The 21273-nt window shown below is 35.3% G+C and overlaps 1 protein-coding gene across 2 annotated transcripts in view; it reads left to right on the top strand.

The window, feature by feature from the left end:
- Clvs2 (clavesin 2) overlaps nt 1–21273 on the top strand; it is a 100438-nt gene that overhangs the window by 13754 nt on the left and 65411 nt on the right. For both annotated transcript variants that reach the window (XM_028766487.1, XM_028766486.1), the window contains one exon: nt 7434–7608. In XM_028766487.1, coding sequence (XP_028622320.1) covers nt 7483–7608 — 126 coding nt within the window. In that variant the 5' untranslated portion in view covers nt 7434–7482. The remainder of the gene's footprint in view (nt 1–7433; nt 7609–21273) is intronic.

The following is a 21273-nucleotide window of genomic DNA, read 5'->3' as shown; positions in this document are numbered from 1 at the left end:
TTATCACATACAGTAGTAAAGTTCCAAAAGTAGTAGAAAGCAGACTGCTCAGATATGGCTGTAATCTACCAAATTACCCTGAAATTTGTCCGTTACTCTTACATATTTGCTGGTGTTGTATAGCTTTTTCTGAGAAAAGGAGACATATAAGTGAACAGCTATTTATGGCTTTGCTTCAAAGCCACATCATGCTTCTATTTTTTCCAACAATGAGGTCAATACTCAAAACAAATGCAAAGTACTAAAACAGTCACCTACACTTAAAAAAAATAGTCACAGAGCATACTGACTTGATTTAGTGCCAGATATAATGATTTAGTCTTCTTTAAAGTGAACTAAAAGATTAAGTAAAACAAAAATGATTAAATATAGATTAATATTCTCAAGGGCAATCAGCCAGAGAAGTAAGGAGACACTCTGATAGTAATCCCTTAAAAAAGTTAATTGTTTGTCTGATTTTCATAGACTTCCTTTCTCATCTTATTGGAATTTGTTTGTTTATTTCAATTAAGGAGTTGTTGTCATGTGCAGTGAAGACCAGGCACTTTCACCTTCACAACACTGAAGGGACTGCTATGTGTGTCATGAAAGTGTGTGTGTGAGGGTTCATTAGGTTGAAGTTAACAATGGCAGATGGGCATTGCATCCTATTTCGGTTCCAGAAGACATCTTTTAACTGTAAAAATGCTATGGAAACAGCAACTGATGCTAAACTTAACTTCTGGTCCAGACAATGGCAAACTGAAAGTGACATTAAAAAGCTGTCTTGGGAAATGGTAAAGTGATAAAGCAACAAATTCCTAAAAAAGAAAAAAAATAGGACAGTCTCTTAAAACTGGGCCAATTATGTAGCAACTAGTGAACTAATCCTGAAATAGTAGCAAAAATCAAGAGTAGCAACCCTTGCTAGCATGCTGACAGTTTGGTTCAGGATGTTCTCATGTTTTAAATATGTAACTTTAAGCAAGGTTGAAGAGCAGAAAAGTAAATACTTACTAGGGGATGACTCAAATGAACTATTTAAAGGTGCATCAACACAGGATTCAACACTTAGTACATAGGCAGGTTATGCTTAGTGAACAAATGTGTTACTTCCATTTGAGAAAAAAGGTTGAACACCGTTAACTTCACCTAGAGTAGGTACATAATTTCACTGTTATAACAAACAGGCTTAACATTTGAGGAAAATCCATTCCTATGTGTTATGATCTTGTGATTGTAACCAATAAACTGAGTTATTAATATTTCATTCAATTTGATTTAAACATAATTTCTGTCAGCTACTTGATCTAAAATGTGTAAGCATTAGGGACAAATATAATTACATAGATTTGCTTTGTAAAGTTAAAAGAAATTCTGGGAAAAATGTGAAAATCTAGGAGACTAACCTCCAGCTGGGGCCCAAATATTTAATGAAGGTACTGTATGCTACTGCTGGAATTTAGGGGCAAAGGAGCTACTGTGAGCTACTCATTTTGTATAGGGAAAAATCACCTATTTACTTAACAAAATTTAGTCACTATTCCATTCTGATCCATTCCATCCATCCATCCATCCATCCATCCATCCATCCATCCATCCATCCATTTATTCAAAGCCACTCTGCATCTTGTATACACGAAGCTAAGAACATACACCCTGGTTTCCTTTAGCTAGAAAATCAGTCACTTTTCATGTATAGGTAGTGCCCAACATAAATCAACCTTAATCGCTTAAAAAAAAATCCACCCATAATTAAAGAAAAATCTTGTTTAAACTTCAGACTATAGAGAAAAATGGTGTGTGTATGTGGGGAGGGAACAAAAGCTAAGGTGAAAAAACCATTCTGAAAGCAAAGATTGTAGTGTCATTTGCTTAGATAGCTGGTTGCCAAATTCCTGATGTGTTTGTGCTTATCCAGCATGAATCTGATTTAGTTTCTGTTGCAGCAGGTGCATGCTTTTTGCCGTTTTTTTTCTCCATAGAGTAAAACCTTTTGTGTGACTTTCTCATTCCCAGTGGTTTTCTTCTTACTTTACCTCCAGCCCCCCGCAGCAGCTAATCTATGTTCAGAGACAGAAGCCAGACAGATAAAAACTTCAGAATCTTTATTTCTTCCATGGCCTGTAGGCTGAGCCACTTCTATCCTGATTCTTTTCGATGTGTTCGTAGTTTTCCTTTACAAAGTCCCTTACTCTGGCTAGGTTGGAGCATGCCTGCCACCAAAGGAAGGTGCCATGTTGGTGTTGACTTCTGAATCTTCTATATTCTGACACAAAATACAGATAAACTCCATTAAATTGTTCAAGTATACAACACCAAAAGAAATGGAAAGAGAAGCTTGTTCTAAGTGGTGGCAGAAAGATGCTAGATTTTAATATCGGCTCTGCTCTTTCTTCTCATGAAGATTCTGGGAAAACCTAAAATTCTTTTAGATCCATATTATCCTTTGCAAGATAATATGATCAAACCTGGCTGAGACTCCATTATTATGTCAAGATTGAACAACATATTTGAAATTGCTTTAAAATCTTAGCTACTACTTAGATAAATTTTATTATTTTCATTATTATTATTAATTATCACCATTTGGAGCTATAAAAATCCTAGATAGGTTTCAGCACTGATGATACACTGTAGCATAAATAAAGCCAATTCTGTGTGTGTTTCAACCTCAAGCATATTTTCTAACAGAAAATTTTTTCAATAATAGAAAAATGTGGTTTAATGACAACTGAGGTGTTAGGCTAACTTTAATGAAGGGTTTAATAACACTTTTTCATTTATTGACAAAGAGAATTGCTGTCTGTTGTGCTGTTCAATATGATAGTGGGATGTTACATAGTATTCCCCTTGCAATACTGAAAATGCTGGAAAGTAGTAGACAGAACACATTTGCCATTTCAGCTGATCTTTGCTCTGAAGGAAGGGATACTATTAGACTCTAGGTGGGAAACATGGACCAGGAAGTAACCAAAATTTGCTTGGTGGAGGTAGGAGAGGCTTGCCTGGTCACCTTGAATATTTTTGAAAAGTACTTTTGGAATTCACTTCCTGAAATTAACTTCTTTTATGAAAAAAATTCAAGGTTTCCATTTTCTTCTCTACTGAGCAATGTTATGTAACTCTTGTTTATTATCTAGATGTCTTCATTTTCTCCCTTGGAGGAAGAGAAGAAGCCTAAACAGAATGATATCACCCAAATATCTACACCAAATGGTTGTAACTTGTTTTCTTTTGTGTGCAGAAATAGTGTACTTTGTGTCTTTGGGAAATAATTTGAGTTTTGCATATGATATTAGAGAGCCAAGTGTTCAGAGTATGTTGATATTGTACTGAGTACAGAAAGTAGCATCACACTGAAAAACACAGTTTTAGAGCTAATGTTAGATATCTGAGATGTCACAAGACAAGGATAGCCTGGGAGATATAGATTCACAGTGGGAAAGGTTCCAAAGTCTCAAATTCATAGAGACAATCTAACATGGCAGAGTATGCTGGAGGTGAGAAGGTAGAACGTAGGGAAAATGAAAGGCAGTGTCATCCTCAACAGACTGAAGAGAAGGAAGAGCAGAAAAATAAACTGCTGTTTGGAGGACTGCCAAGTGACAATGTCTCAATGTCTGTGGTGGGCTTTTGTGTGTGTGTGTGGGTCTATGAGATGTATGATGTTTAAGGCAATGGTGAGGTTTTGGGAGAGCCATGCGTGATTAGTGTTCTATGCAGGTGTCAAGACGAACAGTGGCACAAAAACGTGGGGAAGATGTCCAGATGAGAAAGAAGAGATAAAGAGAATGAGGCTGACTGCCATTTTATTAGGCAATGGATATAGAACTCTAGTTGAAAAGGGTTACCAGATTCCAAAAATACATAAATATAGAGAAAGGAATAGCTGTGTTTTGATGAATAAACATAGTTTCAAAAGGAATCAGAATAACTGAGCTATTGTTTATTACATTCTTAATGCAGGCAATCCCAGAGGGACAGTTGGTTTGAGTGGCATTGGAATGAGTTGCATCAATATGTAGTATTTCAGTTAAGAAGGGATACTGAAGTGCTGATGTTTTACACAGTAGCTGGGAAGATGAGGATATATTTTAGGAGGGCACTGACTAAGTCCACCAATAAGGCATTATTCAGTATATTGGGTACAAACACATGACTTTGGAATTCTGTGAGATACCAAATTCGATTTCTCCATTATGGAGATGGGAGGAAGGAGTGGAAGAAAAAAAGAGAACAATTTCTGGGAAAGTAGAAGGAGAAATAGTTCTGTGTAATATTGTAGAGCAAGGCGGTCTCATGTAAATATTCCTCGTTTTCATTATATGCAAAGCCCTGCTAAAAGCTTTATAATTTATTTTATTTTTATCCTATAAATTTTTTGTGAGATTAAGACTATATGGCTGAAAGGTTCACACATCAAGTATAGATTAAGTGAATGTATAAAAGAAAACTAAAATCTGTAGGAATCATAGAACTTAACACCAGAGTTTGGGGTCTGTGGTTGGTACAAGCCTACACATTTTGTATGTTGTCCTATGAAGTCAGTGGTATTATCTCTAATTTTTTAAAAGAAGGAAATAAAATTTTAGTGATATTAAACAACTTCTTCAGCATACTAAGGGAAGTTGGGGTTAGAGAAATAAAAGTTCCTACTTTTATTTTGTATTTTTTCAGCTATAAGTGTTATCTTTAGACATTAAGTTAAATAAAAGTAACCCCAACTTATGAATTCAGGGATGTATTGTACTCCATAAGGAGTACTGATTTTTATAACCCATGGGCTTCACAAGGGGTTCAGTTTAGACTACAGGGCCGAGTAAGAAGTAAGTAGCTATCAACTGTTCTTCTTTTTTTTTTTTAAACACATTATAGAAATTTTAATTTCCATTGAAAGCAATGGTTTACATGGTATGTTGCCTTTTGTTAAACCATGATTTCCTCTTATTATATGCTCTGGATGTATTCCAGATAGTTGAATGTAATCTTTTGATGCTTACTTTTTATACAAGCAGGTAGTCTAGCATAAGATCATCCCTTTTTAAAACTTTTTTTTTGCTGATTATGAATATGTATATAATGCATTCTCTTTACTCTTATTTCCCATCTTCTCTTATTTCCCTCCCACCTCTAACATCCTCCCCCATCCATTGTTGGTTTGGAACTATCCATTAGATGCTAGCAGGTTCACTGGTGGGAACACAACTGAAGACAACTCCATCCCTCTATTATTTCTTAGATGCCCATTTGTTTCTAATGAAAGACAATCTGCTGTTTGTTTTGTTTTTGTGTTATGGTGAAAGCAGTTCATTTTTTAATTTTGTATCCTGTTATTTTGCTGAAAGTTTAATAGCTTCTGTAAGTTTTCTGATCTACTTATTACTTTTTTAATATTTAGAACTAAATAATGGGCAAACAAAGAGACTTTGACTTAGTTTCTTACATGTTTCCTTGTTATATTATTGCTTGAACTTAAGAGTTTGCACACTCTATTGAATAGGAATGGCAACAGTGTAAATAAAGCCCCATCATGCTCCTATTTTAATACAATTGCTCATTTTTTTCTCTATTTAGCATGTTCTTAGTATGAGTTTTTCATATGTCACCTTTATTTTGTTGCTGTATGTTGCCAAGGAACACCTAGGCTTGAAAGGGGTTCTGTGAGAAGAAGTGTCTGGGAGTAATGAAAACAAATAACTCAAAGTCAAATCGTGGCTTCAAGCTAGTGGACTATCCTCTGCTCCAGACAGCTTTCCAGCCTGTTTTCTTTCTGTTCTGCTTCTGCTTTCTGTTCTGTTCTCTGATCTTCTCTCTCTGGAGATCTCCAGACAGCTCTTTACATTCTGCTCAAGACAGTTTTTCAAGCAGTTCTCTCTTGCTATTCTAAAACATTTTCTGAATAGCTCATCTCTTGCAGATCATAAGCACAGACTTTTATTTTACAAATCAATCCAGTTTCTTACTCCAGGTTTTCTTTTTATTATTCTATGAATCAGCATCCTGTGACCCCAGCCCTTAATTCTTAGGAAACTGTAAGCACACATTCTCTTTTAACATTGCAAAAGAATTCAGAGATCTGTCTGCCTCTGTTAAGCACAGACAATAAGCTATCTGGGTGGGACCCTGTCTTGAAATTATCATCCCTACCATGCCTGGGCCTTGACTTACTGTGTCCCAGGCTGACATTGAACTCAGAAATCTGCCTGCGTTTGTATTTGCCTGTCTTTGTATCTTTCAGACAGGCTTTTTTTTTTTAATTTTTTTTTTTTAATCTTTCTGACAGGCTTGCTCATAGGATAGCTGCCTTCTTTTCTTTTAGATCTCCAAGGCTCTTTATACAATTCATATTGCATTCTTATATTTTTGAATAGTTGAGAAATTATGTATTTTTAAACTCATGGTTTTAGAATTCTTTTATGCAACTTTAAGGGCTGTGCTGAAGGTCCCAGCATTTACCATTTTGCTAAGACATTAGCCAGTGTCCTTTGAGCCTTAGTTTAAGCATTCCACATGGACAACGAAATCTGAAGATGCTTAGGTCTTTTCTCTAAAATGGCAATGTACTTGTATAAGTGTATACTTTCCAAGCCTCTCATTGTATAGCTTAGTGTCTCTAAGTATCTCTTGATGATTTTCAATGTCTGATGACATACAAAAGGTATGTAAATAGTTACATTTATTGGATGATAATAAGTGTCCATACATGTTCATGGTTTATACACTTATAGATTGTGTTTGATTATCAGTTGAGTGAATGCTCAGATGCATGTTTCTCACACGTGGAATGCAAACTGTATGATCAAATAAAGTGTACGTATCCTGAGGAATCCTTAATGGAAAGTGTGATGCTTACCTTTGGAGGTAGTTAAAATGAGATTTTAGAAACTGTGTAATGGTCTAGAGGAAAATTAACTGTAGTGTTTTCAAAAGCATTTTTATTTGTTTGGGTAGAATATACGCTTCATTTCTTAAATTTTATTTTTATTATTTTAAATTGTGTATATACTTTTTAGTGGTAGGCAGTATGTTACATCAGTGCAGCTTAGGAGACAGTGTCATTGGATTCCATTACAGAAAAAGTTACAGAAGGTTGTGAGCCACTGGACATGGGTGTTGGGAATTGAACTTGGCAAGTGAAGTACATACTAATAACCTTTTTAACTGCTGATTCACTGCTACAACTCCTACCTGCTAATTTCTACTTGGTTCTCATGGTCGATTTAAGATAATCTCTTCTTAAAAACCAATTAAAAAAGTCATTTCCTAAAAAAAAAATCTCGAGGTCTTTTAAAAGAGAATCTTTAGTTTGCTAAAAATTAGTCAAATCAAACAAAAAAATCAATAACAACTCCCCCAAACTGCACCTAAATATAAAGCCTCAATAATTTTTATACAAGTGGCTATGACAAGTGTCTGTTAGACTTAACACAATACTTCTCTGTTGTTGATAGGTACACACTGGTGGATATTTTGCGTGCCATCTTACTTTCTTTAGAAGCCATGATTGAAGATCCAGAGCTTCAAGTAAATGGGTTTGTTTTGATCATAGACTGGAGTAATTTTACTTTCAAGCAAGCTTCTAAGCTTACACCAAGCATGCTGCGACTTGCAATTGAAGGTCTTCAGGTAAGGGTACACCACTGCTATTGTTTCTTCTCCTGTATGCTGCTTGCCTTATATGTTAGAATATTGGATATCTTATGAAATAATAATATCCCCAAACCAAAGGTTATAGATTTTTAGTACAAGTTATAAAAGAAATAATTAAATAAGGATCAAACAAACACAGAGAATACAGGATGTGAGTCTTCTAATAAAGAAGGTCTGTGATTTCTTGGAGGAGCCTGATTTATGTGGACACATAAGTGCTGAAAGATGTTTTTATGCACTTAGTAAAGATTGTCATCATGTTATTTACTCACTGATTTCTATGCCCAAAGAGTTGACTGCAGACTGAACTTTGGTTTTGTTGTTCATATGGACACATCTTATTTTGTAAACACGCTTTCTCTCACCTTCTGATTGGTTTATTAAAAAGCTGATGGCCTGTAACAAAGGCCAGAATAGAAGGTGGAACTTATGAGAAGAAATAAGAACTCTGGGAGTCAGGCATGGGAGGTTTTGGCAGCCAAACATAGAAGTAGCAGCAGGCCAGCAAGGAAGGAGATATAATTAACCAGCCATGTGGCATGGCTTAGATTAGTATAAATGGGATAATTGAGTTACAAGCAAATGAGAAACAATGCCTAGTTATAAGGTCAAAGCTTATAAATAAGTATAGTCTCTATGTCATTATTTGGGAATTGAGGTGGTCATAGAAAAGCCTATAGTTACACATAAGTATAAGGGTTAAATGGAGATTTTTGTCTTGATACATGGAACATACAACTTTAAATTTTTGGTTTTGATGTAGTAATATTTAGAATTGTGTGTTGTTGATGTTATTTCATTTTTGTTTTTTGTTATGTTAGCAAATTAACAAAATTTTGTTTAGTGACTATTAAACTAGGGAATTTGAGGTTGAATCATGCTAACTAAAATTCATCAAAGACTCTCCTGCTCTTTAAGGTATAAAAATATTTGATTTAAAACATTTCTTTAGACATAATTAGCTATTGATTTTTTTCTTTTCATTGGTAAACAGGGGCTATGATATACAATTTATACAATAATGGTGCACCTTCCTTGGGAATACTATTTAACTTTCTAGGAATTATAAGTTGGAAAATAAATCATTATACATGCATAATCTTGCTCTTGGTAAGGGTTTTCTTTTTTAACTTTTAGGGTGTCCTATTGCTCTCTTTCTTTCTACTGTATTCTACTTGCATAATTTGTAGAACTGGTTTTTGAGTTGGAACATTTGTAAGTTCACTAAAATGATATTATTGATATTTATTTCATGTAGCCCCAACACACATTCTTGACATACTCAGGTTAAGATTTTATCAATCAGATAAAATCTTTATTTTAAAATAACAAAGTATAACTTAATGTTCCCTAATGAAAGATGCTATACTTTCTATAAAGCAAAATAATCTATATCTCATTTGACTTTTCTGGTGTCTGCAGGCAGTTAAATTGAAGACCACTTACCTTTTAACAATGGGTGCCTCCTCTCTGCCTCAGGACACCTTAACCAAATTTAATTCAAGTTTGTGGCCTGACTTTGTACAGATTTAGACAAACCAATCTTCTTCACAGAGGTTTATCCTAAAGCAAGAGTCCTGACTTGCCCTTGGTGAGTCAGGCTTGCCACTGTCTTATCTGTTTATTACTCTCCAGAGACTGTTAATAAGAACTGAGAGAGGACAAGTATAATGCATGCTCTTCAGTGTGCCTACCGTGCAAGTGTTCTTCAACTTGCAAATAAAACTGGTTATCCCCAACTGCCACATTACACAGAATGATCACTTCCCCCAATTCTTATTTCTCTTTAGCATGGGGCTCATTTTTATTTGTATGGAAGCTGGGGTAGGCCTTCAGTTATGGGAACGATGGGGAACTCATATGACATTCAACATGTGTTAGATGGTAACCCCTTTAGTAACTTCATAAGTTATTGCTGAAAAACAAACAGCATAGGGTTTTGAGGGAAGTTCTCATTTTTGTGACTATTGTCAGAACTTTAAGTGCTTTAAGTGCTTGGTGTGAACCCAGTAGGAATTGCATACTAAATTATCATATTAAAACTGTGTTTGTGGCTAGAGAGAATGATCTCCAATTCCTACACATGTTTCTACTGTACATATAGGACTTCCTTCTCGTCATTTTTTATAGGATTTTCATCCACCCTTTTTCTCCAAACTATAGATTCTGTAAGCAGGCCTAAAATATCCTGATTCACAACTGTATTAAAGTAACAGAAGTTTTAAAAGAGGGGACTTCTTGAGAATGTGTTTGACACCCTGTATAAGTTTCTACTCTATTGCTGAGATAAAACACCATGACATATAAGAGAAATAATTTATATGGCTTGTAGTCCCAGTGGGTTAAATGTCTCTGATGAAAGAGTGGAGGCAATGTGACTTGAGCAGAAAGTTGAGAACTCATAACTTGAACCACAAGCTCAAGAAGAGAGAGTGAGAAAATGATATTGTGAGTCTTTAAACTCTCAAGAAAGTCTGACTCCCTGGTGACACACCTCCTCCTAAAAGACAACACACCTCTAAACATAACCAAATGAGCAACCAAGATCAAATATTCAGATATCTGAGCCTCCAGGAGGGGCTGTGGGAAAATCTCATTAGAACTAGTACATGAGGTACTGAGTTTTAACTTCAAATTATCTTCAGTCCTAATTGATTGCTTCTTGCATCTGTGTCTGTATCCTAAGATTTCTAAAAGTTTTTCACTGTGACACAACTGGGCTTATGGTTGATTAATAGATAACTGTTATTGAAGTAACAGAATCCAACTTTTAAAATTAAGTCTCTAGTTAAGCTTGCATTTACTATCTAGGGAAAAAACTATTACTGTGCATTGCAATATATTCAAATAGGTTGTTTTTATATCAGAAATAAGACTACCACTACTTACAAAACAGTAAGCCCCACCAACTAAATCAATTACTGCCATCAAGAAATTTAAACTTAGCAACAGTATACTGCAATTCTGTTATAATGTGACTTTTACTTAGATGAATATAAATAATAGTCTAATATGTTGAATTAGAAATAAAAATGCATTCCAGTAAGCCCAATGGACAACGGGACATTTATTTTAATGCCATTTAATTAATAGATGTCATTGTTTTGAAGAGGGCCTGTTTCCCTCGTTCTTAAGTCATCTGTACAATATGTCATTATATCACCTGCTCACATTTTCCCCTGAAACATACTATTTTGAGTGACCTGAATAGAGTTAAGATCTCATACCTACTTTATAAAGATGCATGGAAATAGCATAGGTCCACATGTGGTCATAGGACAAGGTCAACTAAGAGAGTTTAAGAAGGGTGGATACAGGATATGCTCAGGAACCAAACGTAACTAGATCCAGATGGCCACCCTGCCACACATCAGGTACTTGTGAAATTACATACCTTGCTTGAATCTCACTCTAGGTCTTTACACCAATTTAAAGTGTTATTATGCACCTAGCAGGTGATATCTTAGCTAAAGTCAGTGTGGGTCAGCTGAGTTTTCAGGTAACATTTTTTTTTTTTTTTTTTTTTTTTAGTAATGAGTGTGTACTATTTCCTTTTTGAGAAGTTTGAGAATCGAGAAATTCAGTAATTCCTCAATCTGAGAAGCCCTAGTTGATTGACATTGGGAATCTAAATAGTCTTTTTCCTCACCTTGGGTTTTATTTTGCATATAAATAATTACATCTTTTAATGTTTCTTCCCTGTGGTTAGACAGCTTCTATGTAATTTCACAGTGGATATAAAATAAAATACTATTTCAATTGGAAAGCCAGAAAAAAAAAGAGTGAGATGATTTACCTTGGAGCAGTTTAGTATTTTGTTCTTTGATGAGGTGGGCAATCCAACCATAGCTGAAAAGGTGGTGTTTGTGAAGATAATGTTGGCTTGGAAGATTGTGCAAAACGTTGCTAAAGGGACAAGGACAAGAAGGGACTTTTAGGAAAAGGATATCCAGAAAATACTTTGGACAGCACGGAACTAGAGAAAATTGGAAGTATCTAGTGACTTCATTCTGATGTGGCTGCAATAAGAAGTGAATTGACATAGCCAAGCTCAGGAAAACAGGCTAAGGTTTGGATCGCTGGGATAGAAGACCTCAAGCTAGGCCATTTGTCCAGAAGACTCTTTTGGCTCTCTAGACAGAAGGGAATTGGGTCAAAGGAATGTCTTAATCAGTTTTCTGCTTTGGGAAGATTTTCTGAGTAAGAGAAGAAATGTGAGGCAAAGAATAAGAAACCAGATCCTGAGAAATCCCAGTCTATGCCTTAGTCAATCAAGTTCATTCACTGCATTGAGTTTAAGGCATTTAGCCACATTTTCTCCGCTGTTTTGTAGTGTTGAGTCCAGGTTATCTGAGTCTGGACATCAATGCCTTTTCCAAGAGTTGCTTTCTGTTGTTATTGTTGACTCCTGGATTGATTCTAAGAGATATCAGGTAGCTTAAAGTTACCTCCAATCCTCACATTTAAATAGAAGTGAAACGTCCATCATATGAATATTGATTCATTTCTAATTAAGTCACAAATGACTGCCCTATATTTTTCTAATTTGTTGATGTTCACTGGAAGATCTGCTGTCTGTTCTCTAGTAAATAACCTCCTTGATTGCCTATTGACTAATTTCTCTTGGACATAGCATGCAGATGAAGGGATAGACATATTTTGTTAGTATCCAAGAGACCATTTATAAATGCAACTATTACACTAACAAGACATTTAGTTTTAGTACAAAAGGGGTTTTGTATGCTTTGTCTGTAAAAAATAACAAATGTTTTCAAAACACAAAAGGCATAAAATATTTTGCCCAACACAGTGCCTTTTCTTCATAGATAATGGGCACTATTAGCTCTGTTTGAAGGAAGAATACATTCAGGTTTCTTTGGAGAGAAAGAAAAGACAAAATTGTCTTGCCACTTATGAGAATTTAATTGATTAGTGTTGTCATAGAAACAGGAAGTTTCATTGAAAATCAATATAAGATTAAATGAATGTGACTTGGAGACTTAAGGTACCTTCCTGCGAAGCCAATTAAAGCATAACATATTTGAAATACCTGGAATAGCTCAGTCTTTGAATTCGTAGTGAAGTAATAATGTTCTTTTTGAATATATTTTATTTCTCTTGTTCTATTATTTTCTTGGAAACTTCTTTAGTAATGAAAAGCCAATTTATAAAAATTTTAGAATGTGTTCTCGTCCTCCCAGTATTGCTTGCTGCCTTTCAGATATGCTTGTCTGTTTTTCTCCTTGGTGCTATCCTGCTGGGTCTCTGCTTTTGCTTTCACAATTTTCCTGGAATCCCCTAATTCCATCTGCATAATGCATCCAAGACAGGCTGGCTAGCAAAAGGGTTGGCTGTGACAAGGGGCTGAATAGGTCTCTGATTGCTACATAAAATTTAGATGTAAAATACCTAACATGGTGCCAAATACTCCAAAATTCCTAATTAAGTAGGACTTGAGAAAGAATAAAGAATATGTTGTCAATTCACTAGCCCTTTCATTTGACTCAAGGACCCTGCTAACTCAGAGAGCTCTGATCATTCATGCAGAAGGAACAAAAAAAGCACTGCCACACACATCCTTATTCTGACTCTCTGGAAGCCCAGTTACACAGGGAACCTTGCCAAAATAAGAGTAAATGCTAATGACTTGAAACTTTGGTGTTGAAGGCCAGTTAGCGGAGGAGCTTCATTAACTTCAGTGTAGATTTAGCTTATTTATTCCATCATCCAAACCCTTTGTGTTAATGTGGGTAGTTAATGAAGCCACATGTGTGCAAGCACATGTTTGAAGAGCCTAAGGAAGAGTATAAAAAAGAAACTGTTGATGTTGATGGACTTAGGGCTTCAGGGTAAACCTACAGAATGCTTTACCAGTGTTCCTTATGATGGTTGCTAACCTACTAGTAGTTTTCAGGCATATAGCATTTGAACAACAGTAGGTACTTTCTTGCAAACTATTTTTGAATTATAAGGTAGCATTGACTAAACAGTGTTGAAATGATATCTGTCTTTAAAACAACTACATAGCCTCATGATTTGTATTTATTCAGACTGCTTAGAGAGAGGAACACTTACTTCCACACTTTGTGTGCACAGACAGAACTATAATGAGAAACAGTGACAATGGCAGTGTAAAGAAAGTCACATTTTCCTCATCTCATGCATAACTGTCTGAGATAAGTATGCTTCCTTGCAGGAAGTTGTTACTTTGCTTAAAACAAAATGAGTGAAATACTGAGGGTTCTCAATTTTGTGATGAGAATGTGTTTTGGCTGAAAGGTTTAATTCTCAGAAGTAGGTCACAGTTACTCTTAAAACCTGACATTAGGTATATAAAAATATATAAATTCATTTCAGTGAGTGATCAAGACACTAACTAGTACACTATTTTTCTATATACAAATGTGTGTATGTGTGGTCACTACTTTTTTTTTACTGGATTAAAACTGTTATCCATTTCTTATGTGTAATAGAAAAATCTGTTCAATACACCTACTTGTGGGGACATAGGTGTTAAACTTGAACAAATTCAAAGATGTGTGCTGTAGAGTTACTTAACCCATATTTGATGAGTAAAAGAATAGTAGTAACTATCAATAAAACTGAATACTTGTCTTCTTTCAACTATTGACAAGGCATTACTTTCATTTACCTTCAAGTGCTTGAACCCCTGAAGCTACAAAAAAGACATAAAGAAATTATACTTTTTTTTCTTTTCCTGAGCCATTAAGGTTTTGATTAATGGAAAGAAACCAATTCTCTTTCATGAACTCAAGCACTGAATGAGCTATTCTGAATTTCATTTATTTGCCTGTGTTTAGAAATATCTAGAGCTAGAGGACAGAGAAGAGTGAATGCAGTTTCTCTTTTACTCATTCCAGCATTCATATGGATGCCTTGGGATCTAGTCCTCCTAGCAGAACCTCATTTTTTTTAATCAGTATCTTCAAGTCAAAGCTGTAAAATGCTGTAGTGCCAGGAGCTTCCAGGCCTGGAGCAGGTTGAAACAGGACACAGAATAGGACTCTGGTGTGGCTTTAAAGACTGATGGTCTCTGGACGTTCTAGCTCTCTAACTATACTGAATGCTTATGATAACTTCTAAAAACTCCTAAAAACCTTCTTGTTCATTCTGAGGGTTAAAAGCTGCTGGTTTAGGTGATTAACACCTGTAGCCTAACAGACACAAATTAAGTAATCTAGCCTTTGTTCTATCTCTGCAGGAATTTCTCAGCTCTAACTTTCAGCCTGCTAGTTGAAGTCACAGGAAGAAGAAAGGACATTTTGAAAGTGATTTTAGCATTTATCTTTAAGCTGTAAAAGTTTCCTATGAAAGCTCTCCAAGAAAAAGGGGAAAAGTGGAATGAATGAAAAAGAGGGATAAGGAAAAATTCTTCTGCCTCCTTTCTTTGTTCTCAGCACTTATACGTCTTCAGAATACATGATCACATGGTAAAAAGTTCATTACAAGTTCACACATAAAATCAAATCATAACTCGAATAAGAAGTTTACAACAGTGAATGTTTATATGCATATCTGTTAGTAGTATTTATCTGGCTAAATATTCATCACCTGTCACAGATCCACACGTTCATCAAGAGTTAAAAACATAACTAAGTTATTACTGAAGTTTTGTATAGATAAACTCAGTCATATCTTATCTTCTGTCCTAGCACCTATAATAAATTGTTAGTTCTTTTTTAGGACCTTTGGTTAATGGTTTTACTACCTCTTGAAATGTGCTCTGAATAGTAGAAAGTCACTATCTAGAAGTAATTAACTGGTGACACGTGGGAGACTGACAGAGTTCTCATTGTTGTTTTGACTATCAGAAGAGACCTAATAGCAGTTCCACTATAAAAGAGCTTAATAAATATGGATGTAATTTTAGAGATTCTTATAGAATCATCATAAATAATTGAAAAGTCATCTATTTGTCTATTTAGCATTACTACAAGACAGTACATCTTTACAGATCTGCAGAGATCTGCTCAAAAGGGCTAATACCTAGTGATGGCTATATATGTTTCATAATAACAGGAGAAGCATATTAACAGCAGGAATCTTTCCTAAAATGATTTTCTTCTGGGCCTTGTGTATGGTAGCAAATCTGTCATGGATTATTATAACCTGAGGGAGACCATCTCAGGAAGATCACCTGCTAGTAGCTTGTTCGCTCTTTACACTGGAGCTGGGGAGATAGCTCAACGAGTAAAGTGCTTCATGCACAAGCATGGGGAGCAGAATGGAAGAATCACCAGAATCCACATAAAAGCTGGATGAACAGCGTGATCATTGTGGTCCTAGCTCTATGCAGAGAGAAGAGAAACTTAAGAGAGACCCCCTGGAAGTCTGGTGTCCAGTCAACTAGTTGAGAACAGGAGATCCTATCTTAAACAAGGTGAATGTGAGAAATGATTCCAGAGGTTGTCCTCTACTTCCATCCTCTGTGGCAACAGTGCGCCTCTATTCCCAAACATGATCACACAGAGACATGTACACACACACACACACACACACACACACACAACGCTAAATATGAACATCCCCATATAGTTTTAAATATTAGTTTGCCACTTTAGTGGCATCAAGTCTAATTACAGATAGATTTAGACACTTAGCCTTCAAACTTACACTAAGTGTTTCTTTTCAGATTTTTATCTCCTGGGAACTTAATTAAAATCTTTTGAGATGTCAATTAAAATGCTATTTCATTTTCCTTATATTTAGAATTCTGGTATGATATTGCCACAGTCTTGGAGGTGGTAATTATGTTTTCTAGTTGATAAATAACACTCTGGTTCTGTTCTCTTAAGGTTGTTCTAGAAGTTAAAATATACCTCATCACTGTCTGTTACTATTCTGAGAGCCATTTCCCCCCAAAGTGGCTGTTTTTCTTTTCTACAACTGAAGAAGCCAGGATACAGTCAAAAGAAGAATGCTACCTTGGAGCTTTTCCAGGGAAATATTTGATGCACAACTAATTGTATGGTGTTTCTTTAGTCTGAAGTGGGTTGCATTTTAAAATCTCACAATCAAATGGAATGATAAATGAGAGAAAAGCACTTAACAGAGTGCTGGCTGCTATAACTGACAAACCTATGTACATACATCAACTGTTTATTACATGAATTCTGTAGGCATTTGCTATCAGCAGATGGTGCTGCTCCTGAGTCAATGGACTGGATTTCTTCCTCCTCATTGTCTGCCATCTTCTGCATGCACTTTCCAGTGACTTTTCTCAGTTTCATTCATTGACCTTGTAAGCTGGCAAACTTGAAAGCTCACAGTCACAGATTCCCACAAGCCAGATTTGGAAGTAGTACACATGTTGTTTTTGGCATTCTCTTTGCTATAACTGAAATGCTCTCTGTTGCAAAAGAAGAAGCAAGGTATCCCCGTGACACCAGGAAGAAGTAGCAGTCTTTCACAGTACTAAACAATGGAGTAACTTTGGTGACTCTTCAATCAGTCCTTTAAGGAAAGTTTTGCTTATGTTTATAAAAGGAAGAGATAATTAGATCATTTTAAAGGAACTTTAATTTATATATTTAAGTACAAAGGAGTAAATATATCATTCCTACAATTTATCCATGTCTTTATTACCATTTTATACCTCTGCATAATTTGTAGGCGATTTCTACTTTTCTATGGTGGCATAGTATGTCTTTATAACAGCTATAATGTAATCAATCCAGCATTCAACAAATAACTTTGACCTCCAAATGATAATACTTCCTAACATTATGAATATAAAAGGACAAAAAAATAAATCATCCAAATTCTCTCTCCTGTTTGTGGTACCCATGTGTGTTAATGTGGGTGTGTGTACAATGGAGGCCAAAAGTTGATGCTGGTTCATTTCTCTACAGCTGTCTACTTTATTCTTTGAGCAAGGCTGTTTCATTGAATCTGAAACACAAAATGGCAGGCTGGTTAATCAATGAGCTTTAATGACACATTTCTTGCTACACTCTCAAAGCTGAAGTTTTTAAATGCCTGTCCCCATGCTGGACTTGTAGATGCATCCTGGAGGTCTGAACTTGGGTTCTCATGCTTGGGCAGCAGTCACAACTATTTCCCCAGAGATACTCAATACTCAATGTTTCTTTTGAGTTTTATATCTCTTGGGAACTTAACATATTTTGAAGTGCCAATTAAAATACTATAATTTTAAATTATTAAGTCCTCTAAATTTTTAAGATTGTTTTCAGAAAGCTCTAAAATTTTAAGATTGTTTCCAGAAAGTTGTATTCTTACTTCTAGAAAACTGGAACCAATTTCACGGACTAGGTATAGTGACAAAAAGAGAACGAGTCTGGGAGAACCTGGGACTTGCAGACAAATTTGAGAATCAGAAAGTTGATAGAGTAGTTTTTAATTCAAGTCTGAAGGTCAGAGAAATATGGATAAAAAGAAGAGTCTGGTACAAGATACAATCTAAGCCCAGGACTGAAGGAAGAGAAAACCTGAACAAGTGTAAGACAGAGAATAAAAATAGGTAAAGACAGGTCCAGAGGCAGTTTTTTTCTTTCTTTTCTGTTTTATTTTATCTTTTTTCAAATACATATCCTTTATTAAAGAAAAATTTGGTTAAACACCAAAACTGCATGTTGTTACATTGCATGTACAATAAGAAAGGTGGGTGTAACACTAGGTGATCACGTACTTAACTCTGAAATCAGGAGTGGGAAATATAAAGAAAAGCAACAACTACAATGCAGAGAGGCTGAACTAAGGAGCAGAAGGCAACAGTCAAAACAGTGATTGGAGACTTCATAGTATTGCTATAAATGCCTGCTTAGTATTTTTCTTATACCTTTAATACTTGAGAGTGTTAATTGAGCATATTTAAGTATATAAATTTGCAAGAGATGGCATTTATAGTATGCTGTGAACAATCCACTTAATGTTATGGTGGAAAAGCCAAGAACAGGTTATTCTTTTATTCAGGCTTTTTAAAAAATTATTTATTTATTTTTTATTAGATATTTTATTTACATTTCAAATGTTATCTCCTTACCCCATTCTCCCACTCCCACTCCTGCCTAGGAACCCCTTATCCGATCCTCCCCTCCTCTTGCTTTATTTGAATTTCTGTCTTTGTTTTACTTCTCTGTAATGTTAAACATCAATTTGTTTTATTTTTTAAACTTTTAAAATTGAATATAGATTCTTCTCTTATACAATACACTCCACCTCAGTTTTCCCTCTGTTCACTTCTCCTAGCTTCCCCTGACTGCCCACTCTTCCATATTTGCTTTACTTCCTCTTCAGAAAAGAGTGATCTTGACTCAATATTAAGTGTTCTCTGAAGTGTATTCTGTTTTTTTATTTCTTTATAAAAATTTCCTTGGTTTTACTGAGATATTGTTTGGCCTCTAACTCACTATGCAGCACAGGCTAGCTCAGACTAATGCCAATTCTGTTGTATCTTTCTCCCAAGTGCTATATTTATAGGCTTGAGCCACTCCACCTGACTGGGTGTGCAAAGATGTATATTTCTGTGTCTATATGTGTTTCATATTCTGATTTTTATATTATAGATGCCTGTTTTGTTGTTTTACCAGAGACAGAAAGGGTATGGATCTAGATGGGAATTTAATGTGGGAGGGGAAAGGAGAAGGAAAACTGTAATCAGAATATATTGTATAAAAAGGCCTATTCATATATATATATATATATATATATATATATATATGAATATATATATGAACATATCTCTATCTGTCTCTCTCTATCTCTATCTATCTATCTATCTATCTATCTATCATCTATGTTTAAAATGAAATATACACACAAACATATGTTCAAATGGATTTTCCTTTGAAATCAATATTTCATAGTTTTCATGCATCTATTACTTCTGAGAAGAAGCCTGTCTATAAACAAAGTCTAGCTTCTCTGCTAGCTCTTAGGACAATTCTTCATGTCTCTGTTTTGTAAACATACTTCTGAACGTGAATCTTTTTCCACACTCTCTACATAAACTAAATCGATGAATTCGTGGTCTAGTTAAGAACACAATTTCATTGTTCTTTACTTTCAATTTGTCTTTGACTCCCTTTTAATGCTTCTGCATCTTGGATTCCATATTTGTGTTCACAATCTTCTGTGTTGTATACTATAATCATTATGTATCATAATTATAGGTATTTTATTAAACATAGACAATTTAGATAATTGAAGGCATACATGTAATTATAAAATAATATAGAAAGATGGTATATTATCTCTTTCAGTAGTCACATCATATACATCTATTTTGTAGTGCCACAAAAGGTGCTGTAAGAGAAGTCACATAGGTGATGCTTATTTTTGTGACTCATAATAGTAAGATGATGGTGATGATAATGATGAAGAAGTTGATGTTCTTTGATAAGCATGAAATTTTAGGGTATATTTCCTTATGTGATGAAATACGAAATGTACTTATTCTCAAAATTTTAAGAAACACATTAAAAATTCTTGATAAATAATAATGAGCAGACTGAACTCACACTCTAAAGCTGAGAATGTCATTTTCATCTGCAATAGGAAGTAACGTGGGTAAATGGGATACTTTATCAGATCTCAGATAAGTTTGGTAACTTGCAGCCTCTCTTAAGAGAGACAAGGGGAAGCTTACCTTTACTTTGTAGGACCCGAGTGTGGATACTCAAAGCCCATTTGAAAATGAAGGCATGAGTGTGGATACTCAAAGCCCATTTGAAAATGAAGGCATAATACCTGGAAAGTCAGAGCCTAAGATGTGAAGAAGTAGGATCCTGAGGCTCTCTGAGCAATCACTGAGCTCCAAATTCAGTGAGAGATCGTGTTTCAAAAAATAAGTTGAGTGGGCCAGAGTTGTGGCTCAGTGTGTAAAAGAACTCACTGTTCAGAATTGAGGACCTGGGTTAATATCTTTAGCACCTGTGGAAAAAGTGAGGCATGTTCACACATACCCATAGCTCTATTGCTTCGGAGCAAGGAGTTAAAAGAGAATGGAGGAAAGCGGCCTTCTTGTGCTTGCTGACCTGCAGCTTATCTGAGAAAACCATGAACTCCATGTTGAATGAGAGATCCTTGAAAAAAATAGAGTTATAAGGAACATTTGATGTCCTCCTCTGTCATGTGCAGATGTGTGCATATGCGTGTATACCAACACAAATATTCATGCATGCACACACACTAACCCACACAAAGAAGTGGAAACCAATTGATAAAGGTATGCTGTTGAACTCTGGCCTCAAGATAGCAAGCACTCATGTACTTCCTTCACACACACATGCACACACACACACACACACACACACACACACACACACAGAGAGAGAGAGAGAGAGAGAGAGAGAGAGAGAGAGAGAGAGAGAATACTTTTATACACAAATACACATTTATACATAGAAAAAAATATAGATGAGAAGACAAAAATGTTTCATTTAAAATATTCAACAAAACAAAATTAACAAAGGAAAGACAGTGATTTCAACAAATGTTTGAATATCATGCCTCATTATTAACCTGAACCAGTCTTTAGACTTCAAACCCACAAAGTAAAAAGTGAAGATTTCCACCCAGAATAGCATGAAGCACAATAGAATTATTCATTGCTTTTAAAGTTTTTTGACTGGGCTCTCACTAAACTCAGGCTAGCCTCAA

Source organism: Grammomys surdaster, unplaced genomic scaffold, assembly GCF_004785775.1.
Source record: "Grammomys surdaster isolate TR1022 unplaced genomic scaffold, NIH_TR_1.0 168, whole genome shotgun sequence".
NCBI lineage: Eukaryota > Metazoa > Chordata > Mammalia > Rodentia > Muridae > Grammomys > Grammomys surdaster.
Note: the sequence above shows the minus strand (reverse complement) of the source record. Positions and strands in the feature narration are given on the sequence as shown.